Here is a 13,553-nt window from a genome sequence, read left to right as displayed (position 1 = left end):
AGCTTTAATATAAAGATACATTTTTCTACATTAATTGAATGGGGCACATTTGAATTGTCTTGTCACTTTGTTTCAGTGACAATATTTGAATCCTTAAAACATTATTAAGTATTATACCAAACAACGAAATGGCTTGGAATACCTCAATTTTACATATCTTCAGTTTATAAAATGAAAGCAAGTCACCAATACTCCATTTTAATTAAATAAAATAGAGCGTGTGCTCAAATAGTTCATAGGTAACAATTATGCTAACTACTCAATGGGAGAATCCATCCTAATGGCATACAATTTTTTTTAATCAAGTAATGGATCAGTTTACGAATATTTTAAGAAGCATTTTTGAAAACAGCTAATTGGCATAAATTGCAAAAGCTGGTAAATTTTAATTAAACATTAAATTAAGTAAAGCAGAGTTTGATTGAAAGATAGACTAAATATTTTCCATTTGTCTTTTAGATTCTCTGCCTGACACCGCAAAGATTTACAAATTAAAAATGTTACAGGAGTTTCATATTTGTTATCTCTTGCAAGAATACATTGATTAAGAGGTTAAACAGCTAGTCTAATGCTGCCATATAACCAGCAATGAATATCACAAACAATTCTATTTCATAAAAATCTGGTATGTGTTTACTGGACTGTGGCAGAAGATGCTGAATATCTCAATGGACAAATGTGGGATGCCAATGTGAGATCTCACTGACTGATATGGAACTTAAGGCTGCACTCAGCACCATTTGCTGGCTATTAATTTTATGAGGAGCTTACCTGCATTCTAGGCGGCATAGTGGCACAGTGGTTAGCATTGCTGCCTCACAGCACCAGGGACCCATGTTCAATTCCAGCCTTGGGTCACTGTCTGTTTGCAGTTTGCACATTCTCCTTGTGTCTGCATGTGTTTCCTCCGGGTGCTCCGGTTTCCTTCCACACGCCAAAGATGTGCGGGTTAGGTTGATTGGCCATGCTAAATTGTCACTTAGTGTCGGGGGATTGGCAGGGTAAATATGTGGGGTTACAGGAATAGGGTCTGAGTGGGATTGTGATGGTGCAGACTTGATGGGTTGAATGGCCTCCTTCTGCACTGAAGGGATTCTAAGATCCTATGTTAATATATACTATTGGTCAGCCAGGCTTTTAGCTTAGGGGTCCATAATACGTTTTTTTATTTTCAAAACTTCTAAATGATCTTTCCTCTTTCTTCTTTGTAAAGGAATCAACCACAACAGAACTACTGAAACCAACTTATAAAGTCCAAATGTATATCACAGTGAACATGAACGATACAGCGAGGTAACAAACTGAAAGACCTTAAGAACAGGGTTTATAAAAGAAGCTGAACCACACAACATAGTTAGAACTTTGTAGAACATAATGTAGGGGATGGGGAGCAACTGAGGTTGATATAAATTACGATGAAACAGTTAGCAACCAAAATAGAATTGATTGAAAAAATTGTGAATATTTTTATAAGTTATGTGTTATGCAAATAACTGTTTGAATTTATGCTTTTGAGTGTTCCATCTGGATGCTGAAAAATGAATTTAAAATTGGATACAGGGTTATGGATGAGCTTTTTAAATAACGGGACTAAGTTTCCTAAATTCATGCTTCCAATCTGAGCCTCGTTCACCAGTTGAGCAGAGCCGTTTATGTTTTGCAGGAATAATTATACTGAATTTTGGAGGCCTGTTTTTGGTAGAGGGGATACAGAGTGGGACTGTAACAGAGAAAGGAGTTCCATTTTAATTTTTATCAAAATTTTGACATCGTGTAAAAAATAAAAATAATAAATAAATAAAAATCTTTTTGATCACAATTTTGATAAAGCTTTATTTTAAGTTTGGTTAATCTGTACCATGCCTTCAAACTTTTAAAAGTCTAGGCATTGATCCTTTGAATAAGCCACATGTCTAAGAAGGGAAAATGTTTTAGAGCTGTTTAAGATTATCTGGCATTAAATGTTGATGTCATCTATATGGATTTCAGTAAGGCGTTTGACAAAGTCCCTCATGGTAGGCTGGTAGAAAAGGTTAAGGCGCATGGGATACGAGGTCAGGTAGCTAGGTGGATTGAGAACTGGCTGGGTAATAGGAGACAGAGGGTAGTTGTGGAGGGGACCTTGTCGGGCTGGAGGCCAGTGACCAGTGGTGTGCTGCAGGGCTCGGTACTGGGACCTCTCCTCTTTGTAGTCTACATAAATGACTTGGAAGAGAGCGTAGGTGGTATGATCAGCAATTTTGCTGATGACACCAAGATGGCAGGGTTGGCGGGTACTGAAGTGGATTGTCAGGTGATACAACAGGATATAGATAGGTTGATGCATTGGGCAGATAGGTGGCAGATGGAATTTAATCCTGACAAATGCGAGGTGATGCATTTTGGAAGGAATAATGCAGAGAGGAGCTATGTGATAAAAGGTAGACAGATTAGGAGTATAGAAATACAGAGGGACCTGGGAGTGCAGGTTCACAAATCCATGAAGGTTGCGACACAAGTGGAGAAGGTTGTTAGGAAGGCTTATGGAATGCTAGCCTTTATAGGAAGGGGTATAGAGTATAAAAGCTGCCATCTAATGCTTCAGTTGTATAGAACGTTGGTTAGACCGCATTTGGAATACTGTGTCCAGTTCTGGTCACCTTACTACCGGAAGGACGTGGAGTCTCTGGAAAGGGTGCAGAGGAGGTTTACCAGGACGTTGCTTGGCATGGAGGGGCTGGGTTACGAGGAAAGGATGGAGAAACTGGGACTATTCTCCTTGGAAAGATGGAGATTGAGGGTGGACATGATAGAGGTATATAAGATACTGAAGGGAATAGATAGAGTTATTAGTGAGAGACTGCTCCCTAGACTGGGTACAAATACGAGAGGTCATGATTTAAGGGTGGGGGGGGAGAGGTATAATTTGGATGTGAGAGGAAGGTTCTTTACGCAGAGAGTTGTGGGGGTATGGAACGCGCTACCGAGTAGGGTGGTGGAGGCAGGAGCATTGGACTCGTTTAAGGTTCAGTTAGATAGACACATAGAACATATGAGTGAAACGAGGATGGAGGGTTATGGTAGGGGCTATTAAATAAGGTTAGAACCTCGGGAGACACCGGAAAAGCAGACTTGTAAGATTAACGTTTTTGTCTTTTATTCCGCAGGTGGAGGTCCACCTCGTTGTCAAACGAGGGGCATGCACACGGTGGGTCGTGTGTGGGCTGCTCTTGGAGGTTCCAGGAGTGGCCTAGTACTTCGTGTCGGTGTGCGTGCTTGATCCTGGACCAGTAGACGGGCGCCGCAACAGCTCGGTGACTAGCACTGCTAGCTGTGCAGATACATGGATTTGGGCCTGTGTCTGTGGGAGTTTGTGCATTCTCCCTGTGGTTGCGTGGGTTTCCTCCGGGCGCTCCGGTTTCCTCCCACACCCCAAAGATGTGCTCTTAGGCTGATTGGTTTACCAAATTGACACTATTCTCCCCTGTATCTGGCTAAGTTAGGGGTTCCATTCATAGACGCGCAGGATAGAATAGGTGTAGGGTGATGCGGCGGCGCAGGCTCGTTGGGCCAAAGGGCCTGTTTCCCGTGCTGGGTTGTTCTTTGTTCTTTGTAAATGCATTTTAAATAGATTTGAAGTAACTCTAATGTTTCATTCCTTGAATAAATACAGAAACAAATGTGTTTTTGCAGGCATGGAAGTGAGTTTTTTAAAGCAGCTCACATAAATGACACCGTCAGCATGAAGTCCTTATTAACAAGTAAAGACTTTGACCCTGCCATTCGAGGTGTGTTTAATAATAGATGATTTCTCTCTACATTTAATTGTTTCCTCCCCACTTTACGCTCTTCTCTCCATCATGTGTTAACAATACAGGCAGGAAATGAATTTCCTCATTCGATGCTGAATGTTATCAGCAGTAAGAAAGGGATCTGGATTAACTTGTCTATATTTCTCTCCTTCTCTTTCTCCTCCTATTCTGCTCACTCCCTCCCCAACTATATACCTCCTCACATTTGTATCCCTCTTCAGTTCTGCGGAAGAACCATATGGACTCAAAACATTGGGCGCGATTTTCCAGCTGCGATTGCACCAAAACCGGAAAATCCTGCCCGAAGTCAACGGACCTTTCCATGGTTGGCGCCTCGTCCGTTATGATTCCCATGATGGGCAGGTCGGGAAAATTCCTCCCATTAACTCTGGGTGCTAAGCCAATTTAAATATTTATGACATAATTTACATGTCATTAGCAAGCCCTGGGTGTTAGCAATTCAGGGCAGGTATTGATATTCATCCATTGATGAAAGCCCAATGACACAATATTTAGAAACCAGATTGTTAGTTATGATATATTATGATAAAAATTGCAATTACAACTTACAGACTTATCACAACACTTCTGTAATGAAACACTGTTGCATCTTGACAGTGTTTTCATGTCATATATAGAAGACACTGAATAAAAATTCATGAAGTACAACATTTATTCTGTGTGTGAGAGACTGCAGCTAACTCATGAGCACTGCAGGGATTAGATTTTCATTTTAAACAGCTTAACACTCGACATCTTGAATTCCCCAACCTGTGGTGTTAAAAAGTCAAATGTGTTTTTTAAATTAGTTCTTGGATTTGATTTGAGTTGGAATTTTTAAGCATTCATACTGTCTTCCCATTTTTCTTTATTTTCTCTTAAATGCATGGACTCTTGCCAGGTATGACTCAATAAATGGCAACAGTTATGCTGGCAAGTTGTTTGGGCTGAGATATAAAGCATCACAACTGAACTGGCTAATATTCTTATGCAAGCACTGCATGTGCGCTTAACAATGGAGGTCACTGTATACAGTAGACCCACGTATTCTTCCCTTCTTGTTGGCCATCATTGGTGACTATGCCATCAACTGCCGAGGCTCTATGTTCTGGAAATCTCCCTACCTTCCCTCCCGAACCTGCCCATCTCTCTAGCATCCTCAATCATTTAAAATGCTCTTTAACGTCTACTTTGACCATCTGTCCTCATATCACTTTACATGGCTTGGTGTCATTCTGTTTGGTAATACTCCTGTGAAAAGCCTTGAAGCCTTTTACTGCATTATAAGTGCTATATAAATGCAAATTAGCATTGTTATAGTGTGTACTGAGATCAGTATTAACCTTCCTAATACTGTGAGTAATTAATTCAGCTTATAAATGATCACAATTGGAACATTTCTGATCTGCGTGGTTAGTTATGACATAAAACAATGCATTTACCCACTGTTACAATGCCCATAGCAATTGATTACTGGTGAAAAATAAATTTCCTAGCGGGTGACAGAAAGAAATGTGTGGCAAGATTTTTAAGACTATTACTGTAACAAACAACCTAAACTCGACATTAATTAAACATTATTTGATAGCCAATTAATACAAGAAAATACAGAATTTTCCCATTAACTAATTAGCAGAACCAAAAATGCCATGCCACGTTTAGACTTTGTGCTAAACTTACAACATATCTGTAGCCGAAGTACCAAACTCCTTCCAGTTTCCAACATGATCCCTTCTCCCTGCCAAATTAGGGCCAATCATTCAGTATCTTTTTAGAAGTTCCTTTATTCCATCTCCTGTGCATCATTGAACAGACTTCCAGTACCAAGGAACCCACTGGCAACTCCTTGCTCTTTAAATCTCTGTACGTTTTGTGCCTTGAAACAGGAAATCTTTTCTCACCAGCACCCTCCTTTGTTGGTTAACACAGAAACAGTCTTTTCCTTTGCTTGGCACAACAGCAGTTGTTTGTCTCTCTCTATCTGGGTGTCTGTAGTCCAAGTCTGAGGGGAGAACTTTTTCATCCCGTCCACCACGGGAATCATGACGGGTGGGGGTGGGGGGAGGCCAGGGTGGGGGGAGTGCACTGGGGGAATGGATCATGCAAAGGGCATTGACCCCGGGTGGGATTTTCCGGTTTTGGGGCGAGCGGGGCTGGAAACTCCCACCCTGAGAGTTTGCAGCAAGGCCAGCTCCCCTTCTTTTGTGTCAAGGTGTGAAAACTCAAATTTCTATACATTTTAACATAAGCCTCTGTCCCCAATATAACCAAAATACATACGGCTGTCTCCAGGGAGGTTCAGCAAACCATCCCCCATTCCAGGACATTGGGTGGAGTTTTTCCAAAAATATAATAATGGCGAGAAAAACGGAGCACAGTCGTACCACTCTTACTGTTTTTTTTGGAGATTGGTGAGTTGTGCACTGGTTCTGGGAGAGGTGGGGCTTAAACACACCAGTGAGCCAGGCTGCAAAGTGGTTGGGTGCTTTGAAAGGGTAACAGAATCTCACTGTGCACTGGAAGACATCGTTCCTCACCCCACAGATATCAGGACCCCCTTCCCTCATTGGCAGCATGTTTCTCTACCCTCTTCCCGACATGTATTGCTGGAATTGCAGCATTGAGGCCTCCCAATGGATCTCACTTTAGGACCCCTGACATGCCCACCCTTCATTCCCCATCACTTCACAATGCCTCCTGTCATTGACCCACCCTGCACAGCCCCCTCTTCATAGACCCCCATCATAGCCCTCTCTGCAAAATCCTCTGCATAATCACCCTTGGGTAAACCCCTTTCATGACATCCACTCTGGCTCTTCCCCCTTGGCCCTGCCCCAGGCACACTGGCAATGCCAGTTTGCCAGGTTGGAACTACCAGATGAGCACTGCCATTTGGGCACTGCCCATCCAAGTCTCTGACCACCTGGGCACTTCAATGGCCTCCAAGCCCTTTGGTTTGGAGACCAGGACTGATTCTCACCTGATTTGTGCCAAGAGTTGGGAGCTGGAATAATCTGGTGTTAAACAGGTTGTTGGGATCAGAATGGGGCACCTGCACAATGGCACCCAAGTGCTTTGAAGTTGGCTTCCCTGACGTGCATAGGCTCTGCCACCCTCCCCCGGCTCAAATCTCCCAACAGTCAAAAAAACTGAATGTGAGAAGATTCCACGAAATGCATCGCTAAAATATACTTTGCTGCATGAATCATTGTGAACTTCCTACAGACTCAGAGAGAGCCCTTGTAGGCAGTCTCCCTGTGACCCATGGAGGGGTCTGCTAGCTGCAAGGGCAATCCCTGTGACAATGCCCCCTGTACATGCCAACCACCCACCCCATCCCATGCTTGACTGGCCCTGGCGATCCCCTAACCACATTTCCCTTGTTCAGAGTGGAGGCCATGATGTTTCTCTTAGCTAGGTGCACTAGATAGCAATCCTGATAGCAGGATCTCAACCTTTGTAAAGCAATGCAAACCCCAAAGGCAGCTCATTAACTGTTATATTGCCTTGGAATTTTGTTGGGCTTCCCCAGATGCTCAAGGTATGATTGTCCCTAGCAACCAGTGCATCATTAGAGTCTACACCATCCCATTCAGTTCACTATTAAAATTACAATAAAGCTATAAGACTATAAATCCAATTCATTGCTTTGATACTATTGACATATATCATTACTTGGCTAGTATTTTCTATAGTTTCTTTGAAATGAGTACTTGATAATATGATTTTAAATATAATGGTCTAAATCCACAGGAGTTTAGTTGAAAATAATTCACATGAAATCTTGCTGAGGGCTTTGTTTACAATGACATATAATGAGATTGATGGTTTAGAAGTTTAACATTTACAACACATCATCAAGTAGATGTGTTTTAAGGTAAAACACAATGGGGATGAATTTCTGGCCTTGCTACGCATGGCACAGACCACACTGATCCCAAAGGGTTATGTGCGAGCCTAAAGGCATATTTTGCGCTCGGTACCAAGAGGGTTGCAATCGTCCTAGTCCCTTGCAAGTGATGCAAACTGGATCTCAACCAGAAGGATAGCAAAGCCAAATAGCATGTTTAAAATAGAGTTTAAATATGGTTAACCTGTTTAACGCCGGATTATCCTGGGGACCAGAAGTGATTCATGTCGTGAGACCGCTTGGTGACAAGGGGAGAGGCAGTAATAAGGCCGGAAGATTCTGTGCCAGTCCTGCTAATTGCATTGAAATTAATTCAATCCCAAGCAATTATCATAAAATTATCATAGATTTCCAACAGTGCAGAAGGAGGCCATTTGGCCGATTGAGCTTGCACCGACGCCAATCCCACCCAGGGCCTATCTCCATAAACCTACATATTTATCCTGCTGATCCCCATGACACTAAGGGGCAATTTAGCATGGCCAATCCACCCTAATGTGCATATTTTTAGACTGTGGGAGGAAATTGGAGCACCTGGAGAAAACTCACACAGACACAGGGAGAATGTGCAGACTCCACACTGACAGTCAGCCAAGACCTAAATCAAACCCTGGTCCCTGGAACTGTGAGGCAACACTGATAAGCACTGTGCCGCCATGCTGCCCTTTCTGGGCACAAAGCCATTTCTGCTGGCAACATGGCCTGACACGAATTTGATTTTAAGCCAATTGACCAGCAAGTTGAGCTGGTCAGATTGCACACATATCATTGCACGTCCTAAGTGATGGCACAGTGGTTAGCACTGCTGTCTTACAGCTCCAGGCACCCGGGTTCAATTCTGGCTTTGGGTCATTGTCTGTGTGGAGTTTGCACATTCTCCCTGTGTCTGTGTGAGTTTCCTCTGGGTGCTCCAGTTTCCCCCTACAGTCCAAAGATGTGCAGGTTGGGTTGATTGGCCATGTTAAATTTCCACTTAGTGTCCCAGGATGTGTAGGTTAGAGGGATTAGCAGGGTAAATTAGCAGGGGTTTCAGAGATTGGGATTGTGGTCAGTGCAGACTTGATGGGCCGAATGGCTTCCTTCTGCACGATAGGGGTTCTACGATTCTTCAAGATGCAAGGGTGCTTCAGCAAAACCTAGATTTTGCATAAATGCTCAGTGTGAAATGTTGTAATGTTTTCTCAAACATCTACTAGATTCCACAGGGAAAGAAGGGAAGCCTCAAACCAAGCTATGTATCAGTAAGCTGTATTGCATGTATTGATGTATTGCACCTCTATGACTTGATGAATGCTGTTGATGCCCACCCAGGTAATTAGAATAGCTGGTAGACAGCATGGGTTTTAGGAGGTGCTGCTAAAGACATTTTGGCAATTTCTTAGCTGTGCTAATATTGATGTGGAGATGCTGGCGTTGGACTAGGGTGAGCACAGTAAGAAGTCTCACAACACCAGATTAAAGTTCGACAGGTTTATTTGGAATCACGAGCTTTCAGAGTTCTGCTCCTAATCAGACACTCACCTGATGAAGGACCAGCACTCTGAAAGCTCGTGATACCAAATAAACCTGTTGGACTTTAACGTGGTGTCGTGAGACTTTTACAGTGCTAATATGTAATGGAGGTTAACAGCATGTCAAAATCCAGAAAAATAGCACGGCCCTATCATTTTGTTATTGGTGAAGCAAGGAATGTTTCCTTGTTATTCCCAAGTTGGTGTGTTTAATCCACATAATGGTCCATTCAAAATAATTCAGAAAGAGATAATTAACCTTCAGAGTTCCAAAATCAGGATCCTTTTTTAATTGTGATAATCAGAAACCTTGTTTTTTTGTTTCATTTTTACTCCTTTCTTAAAGTTACAAAGCCAATGTTCAGAATTGACTAGCGTACCTAACTCCTTTCTTTGCTTGCTCCAAAAATAAATTCAAAAATGAGTTTTATCCAGTTCATGGTCCCCTGAAGAAAGATAAACAATATCCAAACTGATAAAATAAGGCATTGCAAGCCATCTTGGGCTTAATCCGACAATGCTTGATCTTAGTCAAAAAGCATTGTCTCCATTCAAATAAAAAACATTTCTCACAAATCCAAAGCTACAGATCCACTGTAGATGTTGATTGGGAAGTGCATTGTCACTGGGGTTCTCTTGGTTGATGACTGTGACTTGGCAGAAGAGACAGAGAAAAGTGGCCAATGCCATTTAATGCAGTTCTTCCCTTTCCTCAGCTTTTCCAACCAAGTTATGGCAAATGAGCAGGAGAAATGTGCAGAAGTTTGCTGACCAATTCAGTAGGTTGCTTGGACACACTAAGATCCCACTATCAGGCATTCATCTGCTCCAAGCTGACGGTATCGCCCCCCCCCCCACCACCTCCCCTCCCCACTCTCTCCCCACCCTTCTCCCCCATTGACCAGAACACATGCACTACAATGTTAGCATCATTCCACCTGAAAGTGTTGGTAGGAAATCCTACAATCATTTAATAATGCAGCATAGAAGGAGGCCATTCAGCCCATTGTGCATGCATCAGCTCTTTGAAAGAACTATCCAATTAATCCCACTCTCCTGCTCTTTATGTGGAGAAAGGCAGCTCTTTTTCAGTCTTCGTTCCAGTGTTGTTAGCAGCCCTGATAACTGAAGAAAATTCACAAAACAAATTCTTTTACACAAAATGAACAAGCTATACCATTTAGAGATGTTTGGATAGCAAGAACTTGTGCGTTGATCTGTAATGCCAGCATAGGGATGGCACAGTTAGCATTGCCGCCTAGCAGCACGAGGGACCAATTATTGGCTTGGGTCACTTTCTGTGTGGAGCCTGCACATTGTCCCCATGTCTGTGTGGTTTTCCTCTGGGTGCTCCAGTTTCCTCCCAAGTCCAAAAGGTGCTGGTGCTGGTTATGTGCATTGGCCTTGCTAAATTCTCCCTCAGTGTATCTGAACAGGTGCTGGAGTGTGGTGACTACGGGGATTTTCACACTAACTTAATTGCAGTGTTAAAATGTTACGAATATATAGATAAAAATATTGTCAAACTGGCTGGTTAGATAATGACACCTATTTATACAGTGCTAGATATACTCATAGCAAACATTTGGACCTAAATCATATGTTTTGTTGTACAAACTGTAAAATATAAGTCGTAAAAGAATATCACCAGTGTTTTGGTATTCAATTAAGTCATTGTTCTGAAACTGAAATTCAATAATACAATTTAAAGGGAATTTAGAAGAAACGATACTGCATACTGCATTGTTAAATGGCAATAAGGAAATTGCGGAGTTCATTCTGGATATGATGCCATCGCTGATCAATGAGCCAATGACATCTGACATGTACAGAGGTAAAATATAGTAACAGCGTTCTTACTGTTGTAGAAACAGTTCTGACTGTGTTAAAGATGATATATAAATGCAAGTGTTGTTATTTTAGAATCTTATTCTCAGATTCATTGAAATTCAAATCCCAGTTTATGTGTATTTATCTAAATGAACACATTTGAAAGACAGATCAGGTGCTCATTTTATTAATCAGTTAATTAGCCATTATGCCATAAAATATTGGTTTACAGAAGCTTAATCTTAATCTGTCTATCTTTAATGGAGATCCTCTATTTTAAAATAACTGTTTCTGAACCTATTTAAAGAAATATCTTTGAGGTGAAAATGCCATAGAAATACTATTGAATGATGCAATTGATTAAACTCTGGCCTTTCACTTTTAACATATGGATCAAAACTAGCATAGACCGGCAGGATGAAAGTCTCTTCTGTTTTTTGGCTGTAAAATAGTTTGTACAATGCATTAGGACAGTCTCACTGCCTGGTTTGGCGTAGGATTACTACACAAAACTGCTTTTTGTGTAGTAAAAAAGCTACTACACAAGCTTTGTAGCAGTAGCTAAATGGCATTGTCATTCAGGATGGTTGTTGTGGGAAAATGAAAAAAATGTCACTCTTGTGTATTGACAAGTGCTCTCCTGAAGTTGGGCTGAAACACACTGTTGGCCAGAATGGCAAAACATTTGAAGTTGAGTTTTTGCTTACTTACATTGATAATATCAGTGTAATTCAGGCAGAATCATTGCCAAAGATTGGGAAATTGTAAACATGAGGTACGTCTAAAAACACTTGCAAATGTGTCTTCTTCAATCCTTTAAGCAGATTCAGGATTCAATTTTCTTGGATAAAGTTCTGCCCACAAAGCTGGTCAGGATCCCAGGTCTAAATTACAAGTTTAGGCCAATTGCACTGACTCCAGAATACTTTTCAAATTATACTCCTTAAGTACACTAGTAGAAATATTTTAAATGTTTTTTTCATAACAAAATGCTTTAACTTACTGTGAAACCCACTAGTGTATTCCAATGAACCTATTAAATGGTTCACGATAGTTTTAAATAATTTTCAATGGTTTTCAGTTAGGTTACTCACAGGCAGTGAGGACCAAATACCCTTCCTAAAAACACCGAGTTTGACAGATAAACCCATTTTCAGCTGTGTAAGTTAAAATGCACTGCTTAAATACTTAAAGAAAATGGAAAGCAATAAAGAAACAATTACATTCTATTATGTTGTTCAATTGCATGGGTTAAGAGAAGATTTTCCTCTAGTGATTATGCAAATTAAGTTCATTGCACACTGAAACTGTGACATAACAGTGCAATTTCAGTGCATTTTGGGCATATTTTCCAAAAAAAGAAGTTCTGCCCATGAACTTAAAATGGGAGGCACAGGACAACATATTGCTGACTGACTGCACAGAGATAATCACCAGGCAGCCTTTCCATGATGATGGGCGGAATTCTCCCAAATTGTCAAATTCACGTGAAAACTGGAGTAATTCACGCTGCTTTTTTTCAGTGGGAGTTCAGAGAAGAACCTCCCACACTCTGTGCACTGCAGAGGCCGCCAGCATGAATGTCATTAAATTTCAGGGAGCGGGGCCTATTCCTGAGGCTGGCAGCATAGTGCTGAGGGGGCTATTGCACATGCACTGATCTGTCAATGCTGAGATCGGCGCATGCGCAGTGGCCCAGCAGTAATGGTCTCCAGATTGCTGGTCAGCTCAATCACTGACCAGCTCTGCACTCTTGCAACACTGCCTCTCCGGCCCCATGGCCCGATTGCTGGTCCCGCGACCATTCTCAGGCCCAGCTCCAACCCCTCCCCAAACTCTCCTAGCCCACCGTAAGCTCTAGTGCTCCCCCACCGATTTCCCCCCTGACAGTAACCCTCCCTTCACAGTCATGACACCCCTGCAGTACTGAACCCCCCCAGCAGGTTGATCGCACCCCCCACTTCCTGCTGCTTACCCCCACTCCCCCATCCCTAGCCCGCCTCCCTGCTTCCCCCACTGATTCCTATGTCAAGTGGCAGCAGGAACCCCCACCCCTCCAATAACCTCCATCAAGCCCCACCCCCTAGGCCCCACCCTTATTACGCCTTGCCAACTTGGCATTGCCCCATGCCTGATGTACAGTGGCAAGGTGCTCCCAGGGGGCACAGGCTGGCACTGCCAGGGTGCCACTGCCCCGAGGGTGCCCCCCCCCACCTCCACAAGACCCCCAGGGGTTTCCAATTATTCCCTTCATTTCAGCAGTCAGGTCACTAGCTCCCCGAAAGTGGGAAGCGAATGTAATCCCTGCTGGAGTGAACCACTCTGGCAGGACGGGGGGAGACACTAGTGGACCCAGAGACTTCAGTCCTGGGCCCAATAATCGCATTGAAATCATATTTAAATGACCATTTAGATGACCTTTGTGCCTCCCCACCGATTTCCGACGCAGAGCAGGCACCGCTGGAAATCTGCTGCTGGGAGACACAAGCAGAGTGTGAATGTTTGTGTGAA

At 42.6% G+C, this 13,553-nt stretch overlaps 1 protein-coding gene across 1 annotated transcript in view; it reads left to right on the top strand.

Annotated features, from left to right (window-relative positions):
* The first annotated feature begins 1,232 nt into the window (after window positions 1-1,232).
* LOC145341472 (transient receptor potential cation channel subfamily V member 6-like) overlaps window positions 1,233-13,553 on the top strand; it is a 47,548-nt gene continuing 35,227 nt past the window's right edge. The window contains exons 1-3 of the mRNA XM_080186438.1: window positions 1,233-1,293; window positions 3,673-3,767; window positions 10,924-11,046. Of these exons, the coding sequence (XP_080042564.1) occupies window positions 1,259-1,293; window positions 3,673-3,767; window positions 10,924-11,046 (253 nt within the window). The 5' untranslated portion in view covers window positions 1,233-1,258. The remainder of the gene's footprint in view (window positions 1,294-3,672; window positions 3,768-10,923; window positions 11,047-13,553) is intronic.

Source organism: Carcharhinus amblyrhynchos, chromosome 3 (assembly GCF_965287045.1).
Source record: "Carcharhinus amblyrhynchos chromosome 3, sCarAmb.v2.hapA, whole genome shotgun sequence".
NCBI lineage: Eukaryota > Metazoa > Chordata > Chondrichthyes > Carcharhiniformes > Carcharhinidae > Carcharhinus > Carcharhinus amblyrhynchos.
Note: the sequence above shows the minus strand (reverse complement) of the source record. Positions and strands in the feature narration are given on the sequence as shown.